Here is a 22,872-nt window from a genome sequence, read left to right on the forward strand (position 1 = left end):
TCGCCAGGGAGTGCTAGTGCTCTACCGCAGAATGCTAATAGTCTCCCCACAGGGGTAATAGTACTTCCTCAGACCGAGTGCTTTTACTCCTCCAAACCGAGTACTTCTACTCCTACAAGCCGAGTGTTTCTACTCCTCCAAACAGAGTGCAAGTACTCTTCCCAATAGTGTGAAAGCACGATGTAGATCCATGGTCCAGTTAGAAGGGATTTGCAATACTTACATGTGGGGAATATTTAATTCCTTCATAAGCAACTCTTGGACATACGCTTGGTGAATGGGATGTAATCTGTAGTCGCCGAATTACTCAAATGAAACGTTTTCTCTCTTAAAAGGTCGAAATCTTTATTGATCGGTCACAAGACAAACTGAATAATAATTTGAGAAACATACTGAGAAACACATAATATCAGAATACAATGATTCCCATGAACATAGAACACATCTTGTAATAAAAAATAAGTATGTTCTCTAAGCTTCCATCAGTATTACAGTGTAGAAATATCCTTTAACTTCAATTGAATTCTTCTTTTCAAGAATAAAGTACAGAATGGAAACTTAAACATAGAACAAATGTGCGCCAACTCACAAAGTATTGACACTATGATCCAAGAGAAATACGCACAACATTACTGGCCAGCAAACGCATTTCTGGCACAACACGCATGCACTTTATGGCAGAGGTTACCAAATGTGCTGCTAAGAATAAGGCTTGTAATGTAGATAAGCTGCGCAATAAACTTTGTGCACCATATTCTAAGACAGCAGCTCATTTGGTAACGTCCTGTACAGCGTGTCGGTTTGCCTGAGAGTAGAGTGCATTTAGAAAAGTGTTGTATATTCTCATGTGAGGCCGCATGTCTAGCTAGCTTGATGTGACATATTGTATTTTGAAAGTTTTCTTAAAATTTAGTCATATCGCACACCCTATATACCCACATTCTAGTTTTTTGTCCAAATGGCAGGGTAATGTATTTTTATTCCTTGGTGTGCGCTCCTCTGCAATACATGGAGTCGCGCTGGGCTGGCTCTTTGACATCTTTGTGCCCTTGCAACTGCCTTCTTGGGTTATATAAAGCGGGTGCATGAAAAATATCGTCTGCAAAAGTCAACATGGCCACATGGCGTAAAACAACATCAAGACCTTCAAAAAGTAAGGTCATCCCACTAAAAGAAAGTCTTAGCTCTTAGTGTTTCTAGTAAAACGCATGAAAAACATCTAAATGACTACAACAGTCAACTGCTAAACATACTTCAATTTTTAGATTTAAACAAAAAAGAAATAACCGACAGTTCATCCTCTTTAAGCATCAGTGTAAAAATACTCCTACCAATAAATCACATATTGGTCATTGCCAAATGCCATACGTCGTTCATTATTCTGGTGTGTCGCAAACAACACTTGTGACACATCCTAAGCACGAGCCCATCTCTCGTTCTTCCACAGTTCACGCCATAATTTGAGGATCTTATCTGCAAACATGATCATCAGTAGGGATGAAAATATGGTCCTCCAGTTCAATGAATATGACTGGATGTGCCTATAAGAAAGGGCAACAAGGCTTGTTATGGCAAGCTTACCAACATTTATATACTAACAAGAAAGTTGACTGCGGCCTGCATCTAAGCGCAGTAAAAAGCATGAACTTATTTTCATTTATGAGGTACGCAATGGAGTTTATTTTTTGACAGACTCGACTACTGCTGCAGTTTGATATCAAGCACTTCAAATTTTTGTAGGCATCTAAAGGTTGCAGTTAGACCGCAGCTATTAGTTTATTAGACCAACTTTTTGTTTTGTGTGCGACAGACGACTGATAACACGGAATTAAATCATTGTTTTATTTACTAAAATAATAAAGCGATAAACACATCTTAATCTGCCATTCAATAGTGAGATGCACACATTACGCTTGTAACCCCCAGAAGAAGGGTGATTTAGCTCTTCGTATGACATAACTCTGAAACGCCAACTCGTATTAGCAAATGCACAGGTATGTACAAAACAATAAGCGTATGCAAAGCACCCCTGCAATTGTAATTCCACACAGCATCCGTCATATTCTACGCCGATGCATAACTTGCTGCTTGACAATTCACCGAGTTCGCAGACATAAGCACCCTTTCAGATTCGCACCGTGCTCGAAAAGCGCAACAGGAGACATAAAAACAGAGATATAATCACACCATTTCAATAGATAAGCCAAAACAGTTCAGTCCTAGGGCTAAACACCATGAGAGCGACTTAGTGCGCGACGACGGTGAGCGACGGCTTCGAGCGACAAAACGCGCCGTCACTTGAACAGATAGCTTGGTTCTAGAAATCCCGAATTCGTCAATCGTCGCCTGGAAGTGGTATGAGTGACTAGCCAATAGCGCGAAGCCGAAACTTGACGTACATCGCCTAAATACTACCGATTGTCGCGCCGAACTTTTTGCAGAATAAGTCATCAACTTAAGTTACTAAAGCACGCGTGAAGCCAGTTTTGACGCGTATTTGCAGCCCTCATACGGCAACACCGGGGAGACGTCACTCAAAATCGTCGCTCGCAGAGTACGACTTGTAGGCGACGAGCGAACGCGACAGCCATCTCCATCGCATGGCTTGTAGCTGTCGCACGCAAGATTGCATGTATGGGATTCATACTTTATTCAGCATAAAACATGTATTCCTCATGTGTTTTCAGTAAGTTCAAGATAACGCGCCTAGGTGACCTCTTGCAGCATGCAGCTGAATGCATGCGGGAATGTTTCGAACTAGCACTGGCGTTGCACGTAACTTCAGTGGTCGCAGATAGCCCATGGGTGACGCACCGTCAATAGCGCGGCTTATTTATAACGAAAGCATGCCGTCAGCAAAATGACGCCATCTGCTATTTGACTCCTTAATTCAACAACGTACCGTACAGAGTAGACTGCCAAACTGAATAACTTCAAACACACGAAACGCATGCTAAGCACGCTGCACATGGGCTCGGAATGATGGGCTGGAGAACAAACTATTTTAAGCGTCCTCTCGCCTCACATCTTCTTGACCATAACGATGGTTGTGGCAGCGTTTGTAATTTTCAAAGCTCTTAGGGATAGCGGCAAGTGATAAAATCACATGTAGTTATCGCGGCGACTGGCTTTTTCGATAGAGCTGGGAGAAATAGCGCTTGCCTAGGCCGTTCTAAATCGCGTTGGCTAAGCGCCATGACTACTTCCTGGCGATAGCATGTCATATAGGAAGAATCTGCACATAAGTTAGAATTGGCTTACCGTGGGGGATTTGTTGTTATATCTAACGAATGACGAACGACTGTCGTATTTTTGCGGCGGCGCGAGATGCCTGACACACGATCTCCCTTGTATGGTCTTCGTTGCTGCTCGCTGGGCTGATCACCTTTCTTCCGTGCTGTGGTGTTCCGCGATTTTGAGCGCGCTCGCGGTGGAGCAACTCCAAGCGAAAAAGTAGAGCGCTTGCTCTGCGTTCCTTTGCACTATGGCTGCCTATTCTCTTAGAAGCAAAACGGCGTATTGTTTGCTCAGCGTGCGTGAGTGATGCGTCGCCATGTTCGGGGCCAGCCTCCTACAACTGAAGTAGAAGCTCACGCTGCGTTTTGTTCTCTATTGCCGCAAGAGCAAAACGGGTATTCTACTCTCTCTCAGAAGGGCAGAAGACAACGTTTTGAAGATTAAATCGGCCGCTTCACTCCTGCGATACCCTCCCTAGTTTTAGAGTGAATCGTTGCCTCGCGTCGGTGCGTCCGGGTGGAGCTCCGAGTCGCAGCCACGAGTTTACATTATATAGGCAGGTACAGACATTCCTTTTTTACGCATGAGCGTATATGCCCCTACTTTAAACATTCGGAATGCGGCTGTATGAAATTCGGCAATAAGAGTTAGCACAGCGCGAAGAATGAGGTTAATGGCGCAGCTGACATAGTGTATGATCGATGATCTATTTAAATATAGGCGACTGACGTTACTGATGACCTCATCGATGTATGGTATCGCTCAGCTTGCCCTCAGGTTGTTTTCGTAAAAAAAACTATTGGACCCATAAAATGTTCTCCTATGGAGAGTGGCCTTCTAAATTGCTGTGTTTCAGTGGCTAAAATCGTATTTCCTAACATGTTTCTAAACAATGTTAAACATTTGCCCAAATAATATCTGAGAAGTATTTTAGAAGACCACCTCACACAAGAGGATACAAAAACCGTTATAGCAATTCAAGGGTATGGCTGTGAAGAATACGCAGGTGTGGGCATGGTATCATCACATGTAACTTAGTCTTTCTCCATTCGACCATCTGACTTCATGCCTATCGCCTATTGTGTTAGGTTTACGCAAACTGTCATCATCTCTGTCATCATACGTAATGTTAACCGATTCCCCGCAGGGGCGTCTGCGTCAGCAGGCGTTTGGTGTGTTGCGACACCACGTACCCGAGCACACGAGGGTTGGACCCACCCGCGTTTAACCGTGCGCGGCTTAACCGTGTCAGGGGAAAGGTGGATCCAGGGGGTTGAGCAGATGCCGGATGTTCGGACCTTTAAGGCCCCCCAGCAGAGGCAACGCGCCTCTTTGCCCTCTGCTTCACGTAGACGGCACCCCCGGACTGACTCACCTGGCGGAAATCGGTAGTTGCCTTTTCCTGTCTCTGGCTCTCCCTCCAACCTTCATCTTTCTCTCACTTTCCATTTTTACTGTCTTCTCCTCGCTTCTCTTTACTTCCAATTTTTCCAGGCAGCAAGGGTTAACCTTGTGTGAATAACCAACCTAGGATATTTCATATTTGGTTATAGTGGTAATGTACAGCTGGCGTTTGCAGGCCGTGTTTCACAGGCCCTGCAGCGTCCCCTTGTAGGACTCCACGGTGGGTGGCTGGCGTTACTGCCGAAATTACAATCTCCTGTGGCTACTTCTTTTCCCCCACTACCTGATCGCTCCCTGAAGAGGGGGTGCACCGAAGATGTCTTAGAATTTTTTGCTTGTCAAAAAGAAATTTTTCCTCGCTTCCATGTAGTCCACTCCGAATCACCAAACAAACCCGTGCGAACAATCTCACCATTCCACGTGTCCAAGTCTCGGACCTAAGTTTTTGGTACAGGTTACAAAGCATCCAGAATGGCAAGAGGTGATCTCCTCTTGTACCTCCGCAACCTGAAGCAATACGAAAATCTACCCAATCTAGTATCATTTGGCGACGACAAAGTAACAGCAATTCCGGAGCGTACTATGAATACAACCCGTGGCGTAGTCTCCGATGATGATCCCTTGGAGCTGACTGAGGTTGAGCTCTTGGAGGGCTTCAGTGAGCAGAACGTCATCAACGTTAAGCGAATTAAGATGAGGCGTGATAATAAGGAAATATAGACCAAACACCTGATACTTACTTTTGGCACAAGTGTTCTGCCCGAGTCCATCGAGGCCGGGTATATCAAGCTCCGCGTTCGCCCATATGTTCCAAATCCCCTGCGTTGCTTCAAATGCCAGCGTTTCGGTCACAGTTCACAGAGCTGTCGAGGTCACTAAACCTGCGGGAAATGCAGTGCTCATGAGCCCACCTCTGAATCTTGTGAAAGCTCTCTCCATTGTGTAAACTGTGAAGGGGAGCACGCTGCATAAACGCGATCGTGCCCATCGTAGAAGAAAGAAAAGGAAATAGTTACAATTAAAGTAAAAGAAAGCATAAGTTTCAATGAGGCACGCAGGCGGGTATCCTTCCTGCCCAAGACCACCTTTGCCGAAGTGGCGCGTCAGGGGGCAGCGCCACAAGGGTCTCCGGTGGCTGCCCGACCCACACCCAGTGAGCCGGCAGTGACGCCATCCGCCCCCCCCCCGGCGGATGAAGCTAGTACTGCTACGCCAACCCACCAGACGGGGCCATCTACCTCCGGGCAAGTGACCTCAAAAGCCTCGTCCAACGTGCCGAGTCCTTCACGCCAAACAAAGCGCTCGGAAGAGTGCATGTCCAGCGCCTCGCAAGAGGCGATGGACACATCCACCAGCAAGATGACGCCATCAGCGCCTAAGGAGCGGCGTGACACTCTCGATCGCTCCAAAAGAGACAAAACTTCCATCACGGCGCCAGAAAAAGGCCCGTGAGCTAACCTCAGTCTCTTAAACACACAGCACCCAACACATATAGCCTAATGTATATACTAATACTACAGTGGAACGTTAGAGGACTTCTCCATAACCTTGACGACATTAAAGAGCTACTACACAAACACAATCCCAAGTTGATGTGTGTTCAAGAGACACATCTAAAACGCACACAAACAAACTTTCTTTGCCAATGCACCATCTTCCGCAAGGACCGTGATGAGGCTAACGCCTCGTCCGGCGGTGTAGCAATCCTTGCAGACAAGTCCGTAGCTTGTCGCCAAGTAGCATTACAGACCCCTCGAGGCAGTGTCAATTAGAGGGATTATTTTCAAGGAGTTGGTAATCGTCTGCTCCATTTATATACCTCCAAGCGATCATCTCGAAAAGTCTGATAAATCAGCTGTCGGAACTCTACATACTTGTAGGTGATTTTAACGCCTATAACATGTTGTGGTGAGACGCGCGTTGCGACGCAAGATGCCGACTTATTGAAAATTTTATTCTGACCTCTAATGCCTGCCTTTTTAATAAGAAGGAACCAACATATTACAGCCTTGAACACAATTCATATTCATTCATAGACCTAGCAATAGGCTCTGCTTCCCTTTTGCCTCATCTTGAATGGAATGTCATCAAGAACCCTTTTGGAAGTCACCACTTCCCTATAACTTTAATATCAAGAACGCAGCATGACAACCCTCCCCGGTTTCCCATTTGGAAATCAGTATCGACTGACTGGGAGCATTTTAAAGAATCTACTCATTTACCACTCGATTATATAAACAATTTTAGTATTGATGAAGCTGTCGCATGTTTGACCGCTTTTCTTATTGATGCTGCTGAAAAGTTTAGCCCGCAAACAAATGGTGGTTCACCTAAAAGACGTGTTCCCTGGTGGAACGATGAATGTAGAAATGCCAGAAAGCGACAGAATCAGGCATGAGGAATATTGCATAGATCGCCGAATGCAGGAAATCTTATTGAATTTAAACACATATTCACAGGGAAGGCGCATAGGGCGTCAGGTGAAGAGAGAGAGCTGGGTGAGATTCCTTTCAGGTATCAGTTAGACACAGGAGCCGAAAGTTTGGAATGGTGTAAGGAAGCTAAAAGGGCAGCAAATAAATCCGTTGCCTTTGGTGAACGATCAAGTCAATCGTTTAGAAGAACAGGCACACACCCTAGGGGAGCAGTTTGAGCGTGTGTCGAGCTCAATCCACTAGATAGATAAATAGAGGAACGAAAGCCAATCACACGAAAATGCAGACAGAATGAACCGTATAACCGGCCTTTTAGTATTGCCGAGCTGAGAGCCGCCTTGAACACATGCAAAAGCTCTACACCGGGACCTGACAGGGTCATGTATCACATGATAAGAAACTTACACACTGACACACACGTCACACTATTCGCACTTTTTAACATAATTTGGGCTGCGGGATACCTGCCATAAACATGGAAGGAAGCGGGCGTAGCACCTGTTCTGAAGCTCGGAAAAGACCCTTCCTTGGCGGCAAGTTATCGTCCGATAGCTCTAACAAATTGTCTGTGTAAGCTTTTTGAAAAAATGATAAATCGCAGACTTATACATTTCCTTGAGCTCAACAATATGCTCGATCCTTATCGGTGTGGCATTAGAGAAGGGTGGTCGACAACCGATCATCTTGTGCGCATTGAAGGAAATATCCGCGATGCATTTATACATAAACAGTTTTTCCTATCGATATTCCTGGACATGGAGAAAGCGTATGACACGGCATGGCGTTATGGCATCTTGCGAGACATGTCGGAAATGGGCATACGTGCAAACATGCTGAACATAATTGAAAGCTATTTGTCAAATCGTATCTTCCGCGTGAAAATCGGCAACGTACTATCGCGACCTTTTATCCAAGAAACAGGAGTACCCCAGAGAGGAATACTCAGTTGCACTCTCTTTATCGTTAAGACGAACACACTTCGTTCTTCACTGCCACCAGCGATTTTTTATTCCGTCTACGTAGACGATATACAGATAGGTATCAAATCCTGCAACCCTACAGTGTGTGAAACACAGGCACAGCAGGGCTTAAACAAGGTGTCCAAGTGGGCAGACGAAAATGGATTTAAAATCAACCCCCAGAAAATTCTTGCATTCTCTTTACAAGAAAGAGAGGTCTCGTCCCAGATCCTTGCGTAGAACTGGGCGGACAACTAATACATGTGAGCAATGAACTCAAATTCCTAGGTGTAACTTGACTCGAGGCTTAGTTCCATCTCACATACAGAATGTCTTAAAGCAAAGTGTCTAAAAACAATCAATTTACTTAAAATACTATCCCACACAACATGGGGTAGCGGCAGGAAGTGTTTACTGAATCTTTACAGGAGCCTAGTTCGATCAAGATTAGATTATGGTGCCGTTGCATATCACTCCGCCGTCCCGAGCGCGCTAAAGATGTTAGACCCCGTTCACCATCTCGGTATAAGCCTGGCCACTGGCGCATTTAGAACAAGACCTGTAGAAAGTCTATACGTCGAGTCAGATGAGTGGTCCCTCCATTTTCAGAGAACATACATCAGCTTAACGTATTTTCTCAAGGTTCGCTCTAATAGGGAACATCCGTGTTTCACAACCGTTAACGACTTGACGTGTGAAACACTTTTTCGGAATAGACCCTTTATGAGACTTCCTTTCTCACTGCGAGCAAGATAACTTTGCACGGAAATGGATGTCCCAGTTCTCGAACATCGGCTAATGCCTCCAGCCAAGCTATTACCACCCTGGGAGTGGCAGGTGATAGACTGTGACATATCCTTTGTAGAGGTCACAAAGCATGCTCCTGACCTCGAAATCGCCATGCACTTCCGTGAACTCCAATTAAAGTACTCCTGCTGCGAATTCTACACAGACGCGTCAAAATCAAATGGTGGCGTATGTTACGCTGCTCTTGGTCCCTCATTTTCTGTATGTGACGTGTCAAACCCCCAAAAAGTATCTTCACTACAGAAGCGTATGCACTACTGTCTGCGGTAAAACACATAAAGAAACTAAAACTTGACAGAGTAATCATATTCACAGACTCGTTAAGCCTTGTAAAAGCACTCATTTCTTTACAAAAACATACAAATCCTGTCTTCAATTAACTGTACACACACTTATGTAACATGTACTTATCACATAGACTTATAGTATTATGTTGGGTTCCAGGCCATAGAGGAATCGAGGGAAATGTGCTTGTTGACGAGATGGCCAAATCAACGGCATCGCAGGGTATTCGTTCTGCTGCAGTCCCTGCCACAGACATGAAGCCTTTCCTCAAAAAGAAACTGCGAAACCACTGGCAACGCTTGTGGGATGCAGAAACGAGTAATAAGCTTCACGTAGTTAAGCCTAAGTTAGGTTTCTGGCACCCAACAATCAAAACACGAAGAACAGACGTCCCGTTCGCTAGACTAAGAATCGGACACACATTCGGCACTCATAACTTTCTCCTCACCGGTAACGAGCCTCCAACTTGTGGTAGATGCGGCGACAGGCTTTCGGTCCTCCACGTCTTCCTGGAGTGCCGGGAAGCCGAAAGAGACAGGAGGAAACATTTTCCTTTTGCATACAGCCATCAAGTACCTCTGCATCCCGCCATGTTTCTTGGTGTAGAACCGCTTTTTAAGACCAAAGCAGTCCTCGCTTTCTTAAAAGATGTTGTGCTACATGTTACAAGCCGATTCATTTCGTAGCGCATCCTCTTTCCAGAGGATAGCGCTAGGATAGATTCTCTGTATAGCACATGCCTCAAGGCCTTTGGGTTTCAAGGGCCCCTGTGAGGCAGTAGTGCTCTAGACAATTTTATGCATGTAGACAATCGCATATTTTATATATTGCATCATTTTTCTCAATGCATTTATTGTTCATAGTACAAGCCAATAGTCATTCCCATAATTTTAGTACTCTTGCATCTTATGGAATTTACATCAACTCTTTTAGGCCCCTTTACAGCCAGGGCACATTAAGATCGTAGAACCCATCAGGCACTCCGAACTCATCAACATTAGCATGGCGCTCTTTGGCCACATATGGCCCTTGTGCCATCAAACATCAAATATTTATTCAATCCTAACTGATTGCCTGTCTGTGTGTTCTTCGCTAACAACATTAAGATTGTCAGAATTATAAGAAACTATCATTTTCTGTCTGTCAAGACATGTCTCTTAACCATATTGTGGGTGCCAGGGCACAAACGCCTAGCCATAATCGAATATGCAGATACACTGACAGTAGCATTCCCCGATTGTCGTATAATCCTCCTTTTACTTACATCCGCTTTTGTCATCGCGGCGCGATTTAGGAAATATACTACTGCAAGTAACTTCGCGCAGTAATTGTTGTCAACATGATTTCTCGCCTCTCAATTTTCTTTGAAACAACAAACAGTGCTCCATTAAAAAAATTTAAGTAACAATTACGAGACTATGGTGCAGGGTGACCCCACAGAACTTTTGCCTCTACAGATCTGGTCTAGCTCTGTCACATTCTGTCCTTTAGCCAATCGGAGTAAATCTCTGCAACATTTATTTTTGACATGCTTCCGTTGCAATTTTCAACGGAAAAGTTTCTTTTTCGAAGAGCCCTTCCACAAGATTTGCTTAATTTCGACTCTTCCTGTAATTTTTTCCTTTCGGCGTACCGTACTCCGCTACAGCTACAGCCCTCCGCATCTTTCTGCATGAGAAAAATAAATTGCATGCTAGAATTCTTCTTAATACTTCGTATGTTCCCATGCCTCATTTTTTTGTAATACTTAGGTAATTGATTATTCATGTCTGTAGCAGCAGTCAATTTAAATACCATTTGCAAGATAGTTTCACCTCAATCTGTTTCGAAAAAAATTGATGACAGTTTTTTTCCTCCCGATTCATGGCCGATCCCGCAGAGTGCGTTGTGCCAACAGCTGTGACGCACTTGGCGCAAGAAAAGAAAGTAACACCCAACTGATTTCACTCGAGTTTATTTCCTGATCACAGAAACATTTCTAAACTATAAAGATTCTACTTCTCTGTATCAAATTCCATTTTTACAGGAGGGAGTCCCTGTGTCCTTGGCTTCCTTTTCTTATTTTTTTATCAAGCAGCGCCTGCAAAATAGAAGCAACCATACAGTTACGTGCAGTATTTTATCGACAGTAAACGGGTGGCACTTCGCTACTCAAGACTGCACAGGGCGCGCAGGTTTTAGCAGGTCTTTCAGTCCGACAGGAGAGACCCTAACCCAGCCCCACTACAATGTTTTTGTCTTCGCCAGTGTTCGTGGCAATATAAATAATATTTTTCACAACTCCAGCTTACATTGGAATATGCCGGTTCAATAAATGTGTTGAACTGATATCTCGTTGAAACGGGGTAATTGATGAAATGCGTCTAATATGGACTAGTAGCCTAAAATTGCACATCCTGTGTACCGAAAGTTAGTGCCCGCGAAATGTTACACTACAATATCTTACATTTATAGCAATTCTGCTATCATGCCTGCACTACCATGGAACTCCTTTGAAACTGAAGGCTTCTTTTCCTCTTCTGCCAACTTTCCGGGTGCTGCTGCTGGGATGATCTTGCCGCGCATGTCATTCGGTTTTTCGCAACACCACCAGGTGACGCTCGCCTCCAAGTTCTGGTCGCGTGCGCAGCTTGGTTTTTTGCAAAGCTACCAGATAGTGTGGGCCTTCGCGCATACCGCCGCAGGCTGCGTTACAGAGTTTGTGCTTTCTTTCCTATGAGAGAAAAATCCAAGTGCTGGACTGTTGAGGTTGCGTGCTGGGCAGTGACTGTAAACATTACAATTGCATAAAAGCTTGAATAGGGCGCGTGGAGCTGGGACCTCAACAGCATGCTGGCCACGTAGAAGGAGCCCGTAAACAAGCGCTAGCAAAATGGCTCCAAAGCGTGCACTCAGCGTCGAGGACACGCAGGCCCGAGAGAAGCGTCGCGCGGAACAGGAGCGTCTTCGCTACGCGTATGTATAAGATGTATACATACAATTAATATAGCTGCAATACGTACAGCCGCATAATTAAAAAAAATTTAACATTTTTGCCACGATGCGATGCATTATGTGATGCAGTTATAATGCTGTACCATCTCAGACCTTATGAACGATGACGCCCAATGCCTCAAGCAAACTTGTCCCTCTATCACTTCTGTATACTGCGCAGAAAAATAGCCGTGGTGCACGAAAAGTAAAGTGAGGCGTCAACTCACCACTCTCGTATTGGTCTAAACGCTGAAGAAATTGCACATTCCCCACCAGAATCACCGCTAACTATCGTCAATCAAAACAAAAAGCAAAAAAAGATTTGCTTATATCGATTCCAACAGTGCGTAGGATCCGGCAATTTTTTTCCATGCAAATTGTAGATGGTTCGATCCGTAGAAGTGGAAAGGTGTTATAAAGGCAGCGAACATCCTATGTTCCCTCTTTCAGTGGTTATTTTGAATTTCCTATAAGGTTGTCTAGCCTAGCGAACCATAGACACCCTCCGGTCTCGTAAATTTTAGCGTCAATTTGTTGCATTTGGAAAGGGAACGATTCTGTTGGTTGATAAGCCTCTAATCTGTGCACAAGGTAACGAATCCTTGTTCTTTCGGTATTATGGTAATGAGCGATGCAAACGTAGAGGCCGAAAGTCTGTTCATACGAAAATCAAACGTTCCTTGTAGCATCCGTTTAATCCGTACTTGCGTTTCAATGCTTCGCCCAAAGGCTTCCTTGCTCACAACACATTTGTTTCATAGTTTGAAACGCTTTCTAGTTCCAGCCTTTGCAGAGGAATAAGTGTCGACACACAAGTTTCAGAAACTTCAAGGAAACTTTGTAGGAGCTTGTGATTGTCCTATTTTTTATCGCATAAGATTGGAATGCTCGGTGGTGATAACGCTGTTCCAAAGAATGGTAACCTTGGACAGCTTCATGTAAGGCAGGGATAAGACAAAATCGAAGTACACTCTTCCAATGGCAAGGCTTTTCACGCTGAGCTCTAGATCTCGGAATTTCACTTTTGCATCTGTTCGTTTCGCTAGCTCTCGACATCTTCCGTAAAAACCTTGAAATTTGACAGTTCTTCCGGCAAAGATTTCATTGTTGTCAAAGCTTTTGTGATTACTCTGACCGAGGCACATGTATCAGTAACCGCCTGCATCTCTATATTATTCATGATGATGGCCGCAAACAAAATATTTTGATTGACAAGGTGTATTGCCAGCTGCGTCTGAGATTTGCGGACAGTGGCGGATTTGCCGAACATTTTTAAGCGGTTTCCCTTTGACTAGAGATGTGACAACTCATATGGACAGAGCAATCTCCCCTTCTACTCGGTGTTCATTCCCTTTTCGATTTGTTTTGCCCTCTCATATTGGCGGCTTTTGAGGGTGGGATTCGAACGACACATATTTTAAGCAGTAGGGAAGCTCATCGGAAGTGGACCATGCTTTAACCTGGACTTGTCTGTGGCAGTCTTGTATCATGATGTGTATCACTAGCGGCACTACGCAGGAATCTGGAAGTCAGGGATCCGGCAATCGCAATAGGCGCCTCTTCTCAAAATATTAGGCCAGCAAATTTTTTGCTCTCTTTTTGTAAAAGAATAGCTGTATCCGACAAGCGCACTGGGTTCTGTTGAAATGGTTAAAAAATCTTTTTTAGCACGCAGCTCTTAGTCGCCCGTTCCTGCGGTGAGCATCGGCGTCGAAGGTAGTGGCGGCGTAGCAGAGTGAAAGATAATAGCGAAAGTTGAAAGCGAACGTGCAGCGAGACGGGGATGCAAGACACGAAGACCAAACGGGAGAGGGAGGTGCTGCGGAACCAGGAGGTTGAAAATGGACGATTTTATTTCAGAAGCATGAGAATAAAAGTCTAGAGCGGGGGCGATGTCTACGAGATGGCGCCAGAGTAGCGCGTGTCATCTAGGCGGTATGTGGGTGGCGGCTGCTGCGAATTGCGCCCTCGAGTAACTGACGCGCTGGCTTTCGCACTCGCCAGATTAGTGAGGCAGTCGTGCCACACTTGGACACACTAGCAATGCGCCGCAGTACACAGTGTGTTCGCGCCAGCCAATATATCCCGAAATGAAAAGACATGTTGTATGACAATTCTCAATGACATTTTGCATGACTAAGACAATATTGCATGAGAAAGTATCGTAGTCGTCGATGAAGTTTTTTTCCACGTTTCCGAGAATTTTTCTAGTTTTCTGTGGGTCGCAGATCGTACTTAGCATCACCACTTAGGTACGCGGGCATGTTAAGTATCCGACCGGAGTAAATTAATTAGTGGTTCTGCTCGCACGTGTACTGAAAAATTTCAGCCAGAGACAGGACGGGCTGTGCTGCCATCGAACGTTTTCAAATTCACCGTCTCTCGATTTATTGAACCAGCGGCAAGTACAATCAAAATTGTTAGCTGTTATTCCATTTACTGCATTTGCGGTTGCGTTAACTGTGCTATCGTATTTATTATGCCTCACACAGCCGGCAAAGCGTGCCGATCTGTAACGCCTTGAACGTCACAATTATTTTCGATTTGCTTCCTCATACATTCAAGTCGTGTTAGCTCCGTGTTGATTTTCATGGTACCTCTTTTGGTGACGTTGCTCAACGTTACCTTGGCTTTATTGGCGATGGTTTCGTGTGGCCCAGGTGAAGATAGCTCTTCCGTCACCAAGACAAAGTTCTCACATTCGAAAGCTTGGCGCTCAATGACGGGACGGCCGTCTTATTTTGCCAGGTAGAAAGTCACCGACATCTGGTTTGTGTCAACAGCTGCGCCAAATATAATGCTTTGACGCGCGTTAAAATCTTTCGATGCTTTAGTTATACTAGTCGCTTGCCTTTACGATCCTCCATGTCTCCATGCTCTTCTCGACCTTTGCCTTCTTCGTGATCTGTTCATTTATGATCACTACAATAAGCCGACAGCACCATCGTCGTAACGTATGCTGTGTGTACGAGTGGAATCGTGCAAACGTGAGCCGACAATGGCAGCTCTATCGGAGGTGGGATGGAGGAGCGTGTTCAACTCCAGCGACTTCTGCGTATGGCCGGGCCGCGTAGGCCCTATATTGATAGCGATATAACTTGATTACAGTATGTGTATAGGGCGTCGTGGGCTGGTAGCTTCCCGGGCGCTATGTTCGCGTTGAAGAGAGACTCAACACGAAAATCAATTCGCTCGCTACTGCTGCTGCGCTTCCTCAATCTATCGCTTTGACAGCGAGTTCCCGTGATCATCGAGTGACAACTGTTCATGTGTGCTTGTGCGCGCGCGCATGCTCGGTGATTTAGTGAGAAAATAAATGTTGAAATCATAAGGCCAGTAAAGCTACTATCCTTACTTTATATATCTGCTACTAATTTGCAATCACTATGAATGCTTCCACTTTCGGGCGAAACTGCCACATCTTTTAAATAATTAGTACTTTCATGGTGGTTTCTCATGGCTTTGCGTTCGGTCTCGGAAAGATATCAAAAATAAGCCAAAGGCACGTTCTTTTTTATTTTTGCATTTAAGAAAGAATAACTAACAACATAGATTGCTTACGGGTAGATTAAAATAGCCCTATTAAGGTTGCAATAACGCTTCTTCAGTCATGATGTCATCCCTTCGTCGGATGTAGGCATTTCCTGTGAAACATTGTGCACCTAACTTTAAAATGCAAGCAAGCTTTTCTACGTGTATTCAACTCAATCTTCTGCGCAACTGAACAAATGACTACATGGTATTTCCTGCAAAGTAGGAAATTGTTGTTTGCTAAAGATGTCCGGCGAATGATCGATTCACGTTGGCGAAGTGCCTGAAATTTGGCAGGTACGGCCAGCGTAACATTTCCACGAGCACGACAGAAAATATGGCAACGTGAGCCTGCAAATCTTTAGCTTATTTTTACCTCAGGCTGTTTATTGCTGTCTGGTACTAAACAAAGCAAGGTTCAAACATGTTTTCACAATCCAGTTCTGTATATTTCATTACAAAGTCGTTTCACAGCTATCATATTCCATTCGTTCGTTGCATCAGCAGATTCTACTACTTGCCTGCACAATCTCAATCCTCTTCGTATCATCTAATCATATGCTATTGTCGGCACCCTCTCACATTACTGACAATCAATATTGTTCCGCTACTACATGTCTCCCTCTTTCGCGCAAGGTTTATGAGCATATGAACTCTACACTTAGCTCTTTCTTTTAGGTAGGATATTATTTATTATTGTATGGTAGTTTATGTCGTTGTCCTCCAGAATCCTTCATTTGCTTGTTATTGCTGCTCCAAGGTCATTCTCAAGATTCTGTTGTTATCGAACTTATGCCGCATAGGTTACATTTATCACAACACACTAGGGGGGGTTATCTCAAAGATAATGGTAATGGTTCAGTAGCTGAGAGGTAGACTGTTTGGCTACCAATCGTTCAGTACTATATATGAACTGACATTGGTGCTTTGTAGTGAGTCTAATACATAGTTCAGCGCAATATTGCCCAAGAGAAAAAATTTTCCACATGAGAGGGGCCCACTTTGACCACATAAGCTCGATAATTCAGAAAACTGAGTATTAGACCAGAGAATACTAACTGACCAGTAATCCAGGTAGGCAGCGAAACGCTGAAATGCGAACGTAAACACAAACAGAGATCACCCTAAAAAGTTGATAGAGATGTTACGTACTGGAAGGTCATGTTCATTCTGTTGTAATCAGTTTCGTTCGGATATGGCGAGTTTGTTGAGCCAAGCCTGCGCAATCAACATCAGTCAAGAGTAATTAGTAAAAGAAAAAGGTCAACACAATTTATGTAAGTAGGATATTATGATGTAATTCTTTTTTTACTTCTAAAGGGGGGGGGGCAATTCGTATAGTGCTCTCCGTAGTGGGGTTTGTCTACACATGGCCTGTAAAGTTTAGCATAGAAACTTTCTAATGCGCACTCTTTTGTACTTGCTGGCAAAATAGAGTTTGTAATGCAGAATAGAGTTTTTAATAGAGCAAAATATTTTTTATTGACATTGCTGGCAGCGGCCTGGAGATGTTTTTTGTTCTTGGTTGTAGCCTCACGTTGTACACATGACAAGAAGCCACAGCTTTAGAGAAGTCGGGTGTGTTTGGAGGGGCTTGATTTCTCGACTACCGCATGCCCATTGTTCTCTCGTTATCAGCGCATCCAAGATGGCTGTTAATTTTTTGGCCAGTGACATCGAAGTGGGAACCTTCAGGCTATCTACTATTGCACTTTTACAACAAAATTTGGGAAAGAGTTCCTGTCCTCTTCAAGGGTACTGCGGGCTCGAGTAGGACGTTGGAAACTCGGAAGGCCCATCAACTAGTTTGCAGAATCCATCATAAATTTAGGCATATAAGGTTATGAAGATTCCGGAAATTCGGGCTCATCAAAGGTCTTGGCGACTAGCACAATATCTACTTCACTGTGTCGACGTTCGATACACCAATGTGCAAGATTCCGCCCGCTGTTCAGACGGCGTATCTTTACTCCAGGTCACCGTGGGACAGTGCCATTGCTTTCGCAAAAGTAAGGCTAGTGTTGGACCTGCAACGTGATCAGCAACATTGACATCGCAGCTTGTGATGAAAATGGAAGCAGGCAATGATTCTTCGTGTTGTGGCCGGACGCTGCGGTTTCGAACTTGCAAATTTTAGCTTGGGCTCCGGGGCCGCAATATACAGAATATGCGGTCACCCGGGTTCGAAATGGGCAACCTCGGTTAGCGGGAGGTCTGTTCTTTGCATCCCCTAGTGCCATACGGTTGCGCGTACACAAGGCTCACGACAATTACCACTAGAGTGTCATGGGTCGCAAATCACGAACGGCAGATTTTGAGGTACCCAGATAGTTTTCGTGGCCATGAAGCGGCAGGAACTAGCTGCTACAGTGACCATGAAATCACAGTCGTCCACAACAAATTTTTATTATCATTGTGTTCTGCCTGGTCAAGGGAAAGCTTTAGCTCTGGCTCTACTCCGATGTCGCCGCTTCAAGTACTTCTAAAACACAGAAACCCTTTTGTGATATAACAACTGGGCCGATTTGAAGCACATTTGTTCCATTTCAGTGAAAAGAGCAATTTCTACTGACTGTCTTCAGAGAACTGTCATTTTAGGGCTGAATTTAAGAAGTAAGAACTTAGGAAGTCTGGAAATCATAGAAGCAAGAAGTTTACAAGTTTGTAGCCCTGCCGCAAGAGCAACTATCACATTTCTGTCAACTGCGTCCTCTAGAGTATTAAAATCGAAGGGATTGGATGTATAAATTGATATCGTACCGGAGTCGGGTGCATTGTTTACAACGACTTTGCCGAAGTCTTACAGACCTATCAGTGCTGCCTTTGAGAGAAATTTTGTGTGCTTTAATGTACTAATATATGCGATTCACAAAATTGTGATAGCTTTCTTAATCGCTGAGCTACGGAGTTATAAACTTAATAGTTTTGTTTACTGCAATTGTGCGACATTCAACAGTCTTCAAGAAATGTTCCCAATGTAATTGAAAATCTCCTACCAAAACTCACTAGACTTTAGCTTTTTCTTTTGGATGCAACCATCCGCATTGCAGTTGGTGCATGGGTTGCCGAGGAAAACGATTTCTCATTTTCCAAATATTTAGACAAGTGCCTACAAGGCAAACCTCCCTCTGAAGGAGATAACCAAGCGATGACAGAGCGGTCGTCGCCCACGACACCTCGAGGTGGCGTCGAAACCAAGAATTTATGCACCTAACACAATGAGCCGCGCAGCAGGGTGTTTCAGTTAATCTGGATGTTTTACGCGAAAGGAGTGACATGGGAACGACCTCGGTCGCCGGCTCCTCGTTTTGACACTTAGTCATAAATTGTTTCAGCGCCTGGAAGAGTGTGTTCTGCGAACCAGTAAAGTTAAGGGCCTTAACGCCCCTGTAAGACCGCGTTCTACTATGGACTGCTAGTGTCGCAGCTGTGTGCCAGAATGCCTGCTCCAGCTAGCCATGACCTCAGTGTTAGTTTTTATGGTGTAATCGTTCCCAGGAGGCCAGCAGCGTTTACACAGAGAGGGTAGCAGTGAATAGACTGCTACCCATTCTGCCGGCCCACAGGTCAAAAGCAGCGATGTCTCGATGCATGGCAAGGATTGTAGAGGAAGCAAACCAATCCAGTTTTCGCTATGAACCTAGCAGCCGGTGGTTGGAGCTAGGACGTATTTATATCTTACCTGAAATTGTACTCACTGCTGCCATAACATCCAGGAAGTAGTTAACAATATAAATAATTAAATTCTAATGAAGGTACGTAAGTGAATATTATGGCGACTTATCATTCCAGTTGACTAGATATAGATCGAATGATAAAAGAAAATTAACGCTCGCCTCTCAAGACCTCTGCATTACGGTTTGAAAATATCGCTCACACTTGTCATGTAACGTTTCAACACGCTAAAAATATGCAGAACTGAGTAGCATCGCACTTCAGTGCTTCTTTCAGCGATTTCTTTGCTATATTCGTTGCTAGTGTACAAGTAATTTTTATCGTGACAGTATATATGCTGGCAATTCCAGCCACAGTTTAGCCGTGACCATACCTAAGCGGTCGCAAATAATGTTTAAGTGCGAGAAGAATGTAACTGAATGCGTGTTCTATCTTGGAAGTCACGTGACCAGTCGGCACACGGGAGGCAACCAAGGGGCAGCCGAGGCGGATGGTGGCTTGATCCATGCTTTCTTTTAACGCGTAAAATCTTGGAAAGCTACTGACCAAGCTCACGCTAATTCACTACTGACGAGAAACGAAGGGCATGCCTCTCAACCTCTAGGCTTTTATTGGCAGCCAAGAACACGCCTGTTCCGAGCACCGCATCCTGAATGTTTGCTGGGAGCGCCACGGCTAAGTGTGAGCCAAAGTGGCTGTTTCTTTTTTTGATGCTGTCTTGGTGCAGGCTTGTTGTTAATTTTAATTGGCTTAAACCTGCTATACTTTGGTGGTGCGGGTTTCCCTCATATTTATTTAGGTTATTTTTGCAATCCGAGGGGCTCAAAAATACGCCCTGGAAAGGTGTAATTGTAAACGTGTTGAAGTTAGTGGTACCACGAAGCCCTTGTTCTAAATGTATGCGTTCTGCTCGTGGCCAGAGCACGTTGCGCCAACGTTGCGACAGCGAGTGTTCATAGTCACCGCAAAATTTCTGGTTATTGTGCATGTATGTCTCCTGCTTTTGGTTAGTGCGGGAATGATTACTACGTAATACGTTACCTAAAAAAAGTAAGAACCTACCTTTGCCAATTTGTCTGATACTTTGCAATACATATGAATGGTTTGGATTTCTCGCGGAATTGCCACTCTTTTATGGAGTCGGATACTTTTTGCACATTCATTTACTATTTCATGGCACTTCTACGCAGAAATCACGAAGCCAATTGGCACCCAGTTTAAAATTATGAACAATATTGTTCGTTCTGGTGAACGTGAATCTTTGGAATTGGTGAAATATAATATTTTGCTCTACTGAATTCACAAAATTACATTGAAAAGAAAGCAGCTATCTTACCGTTGACAAGGTTCATCTTGCGGTCAAGGTATCACCTTGTATCAACTAAAGCATTCGAATAACAAGCAGCTTTACTCACGTCAATAATGTCATTTTGCAGGCGGTTTGGTGAAAGCTGATTGAGGGATATGTCATAAAAACTGTCGCAGCAGGATCACCGGTACAAAATGTATTATTGGTGTGTAAATCTACAAGGGAATAAATATTTCAGTTACTATATTAGCTTTAAACTTATAAGAAGCAACATTTTTAACAAGTGAAGGTGTCATTGGAGACATTTAGAAGTTCTGGTGATTGTGCATTTTGCAGACTTACCTTCTTTAAGATAATTACAAAAGAAAACACATTTAAATGTATTTAGATCACATTTAAAGTATTTTATACATATTCAATTCTGCGCACCCAGAGTAAGATTAGCAAAAAAATTAATACGTTTTCAATTATGTATTCTCATGGCAAATAATTTCTCAAGAATGACGCAAGTGTAGTAAACTTAAAAAAAAATTGTTCATCTGACAGTCGCACAAAAATGCTATAAAATAAGTGCATTGTTCAAATTTTATGTTGCATAATATACAAGGTTTTGCGCGTTCTGAGAGCTCTTGCTGACATCAGATATATTACGCTAGTTTCTCTGTCGAAGCGCTAAATCAAAGCCTGAATCAACGTGGTCCACTTAAACCAAAGAATGCTCGCACCCTTTTTGTGTTGTTCTGCCAAAAAAATGGCCCTTTATATTAAAGAAGTACGCAAAAGAGAGGTTGGGCTTGTATTTATCACAAGGTATACCTGAACGCTCGCTCAAGCTGTCAGATGTCAACGTTTGTTGCGTATATTTAGGAAGCGCGCGAATTTTCTTGTAGGCATGAATAGGGCCAAGCACCTACAGTATTGTATTATGTTTTGCCCCATTTTTCTGTTCTTTTCTTTCCCACTCTCAATTATTGTGTAAGCGCTTAAGCGGGTTCTTTTGTCTGAGTCCTTAGATTTCGTCTTCATTGTTAAATTCCAAGATTTGATATCAAATAGCATCCCAAAATGAGGCAGATGGAAAGCAAAGAATCTATGTTACGCTTCGAAGGAATCATTTCAATCCTGTTATTGTTTCGGAACTTTCCTGAGCTTACGGCATGTATCTGTATGTGTGTGTGTGTGTGTGTGTGTGCGTGTGTGTTGTGGGGATACCCGATCGACTATCACGCGTCCCCTTATGTCGGTTTCCCAGCATGGCTTTCACGTTTTCTGTTCTCCGGCTTCTCCCCGTAGCTAAACGCTGGGGAGTCGGTGTGGTTGCAGCATATTACGAGAGATGGTGCGTTTGTTACGCTGCAAGCGACACTTAACGGCAGGGTTAGTCGGGTGCGACAGGGCGTAAGCTCTTTCTCTCTTGGACTTCGCGGGACCGTCCCAGAAAAGGCGTAGCAGGCGAATACCGGAATGGAGAAGCACGGTCGTCTGAATGCGCCACCGCTCGCGTGACCTTACGCGTAAGCCATTAGGTGGTGGTGTCCACGATGTCGACGAAGAGGCGGCAGTCTTGCTCACTATGCGGTTGCGGTGAGTTAGACGTCCTCGATTTGTCACTCACTCGTCGGTCTCTGTGCTGCATTTCGGCTAGCAGTTATTAGCGCATGAAAGCTGCGGCAAATGTCGTTGTTACTGCCTGCAGAACTGTGTCGTCGTACCCTATCTCAGGAGCATGGATTAGACCCAACATATGTCTGCCTAACGTGCCTAACATCGGATGATGGTTGTGACCACTTTGGTAGGTGTGAAACAACGTTTGTTTGAACGGAAGCGTAGGCATAGTGCGCATTTGCTTGCAAGCGTCGGCGGCATGCTTTCTTGAGCGAGGCGACGGCTGCTGTAACGTGTTGGAACTTTTCATGGTGCTAAGTCTTTTAGCAAGTATTTAGATTTGCCGTGAGGCACTTTGCGTGTATTCGCCGACTTGCTTCACGCTCGGAAAAATGCATTTATGCAGCACGTATTGAGCAACAGAAGGTTGCATTGGCAGTTTATTATGTTGTTCTACATATTTGTGATTAGCACTTTTTTATGTAGTTATAACATTTGAGAGGTAAAATGATTAGGACTAATCATGTAATTAGGCGGAATGCGAAAAATAATCGGAGTATCTCTGAGTGACGGCAAACCTTATCTTGGTTCTTTCTTGCTACGCGGCATTTGCATATTCTTAAATGTTGATGTACAATAGTTGGGAGACCCT

At 44.2% G+C, this 22,872-nt stretch overlaps 1 protein-coding gene and 1 long non-coding RNA gene across 2 annotated transcripts in view; both read right to left on the reverse strand.

The window, feature by feature from the left end:
• Window positions 1-336: 336 nt before the first annotated feature.
• LOC142564322 (uncharacterized) lies at window positions 337-10,344 on the reverse strand. Its single transcript, XR_012824546.1, has 3 exons — window positions 9,576-10,344; window positions 5,382-5,522; window positions 337-1,099 (listed from the first exon to the last, which is right to left on the reverse strand). It is a non-coding gene; the product is annotated as an uncharacterized LOC142564322 (long non-coding RNA).
• A 721-nt stretch (window positions 10,345-11,065) lies between these two features.
• The window catches only part of LOC142564850 (uncharacterized), a 74,457-nt gene continuing 62,650 nt past the window's right edge, over window positions 11,066-22,872 (reverse strand). Inside the window, exons 6-8 of the mRNA XM_075676031.1 lie at window positions 20,722-20,830; window positions 16,784-16,849; window positions 11,066-11,207 (exon numbers count right to left, since the gene is read on the reverse strand). Coding sequence (XP_075532146.1) covers window positions 11,186-11,207; window positions 16,784-16,849; window positions 20,722-20,830 — 197 coding nt within the window. The 3' untranslated portion in view covers window positions 11,066-11,185. The remainder of the gene's footprint in view (window positions 11,208-16,783; window positions 16,850-20,721; window positions 20,831-22,872) is intronic.

This window comes from Dermacentor variabilis, chromosome 11, assembly GCF_050947875.1.
Source record: "Dermacentor variabilis isolate Ectoservices chromosome 11, ASM5094787v1, whole genome shotgun sequence".
Taxonomy (NCBI): domain Eukaryota; kingdom Metazoa; phylum Arthropoda; class Arachnida; order Ixodida; family Ixodidae; genus Dermacentor; species Dermacentor variabilis.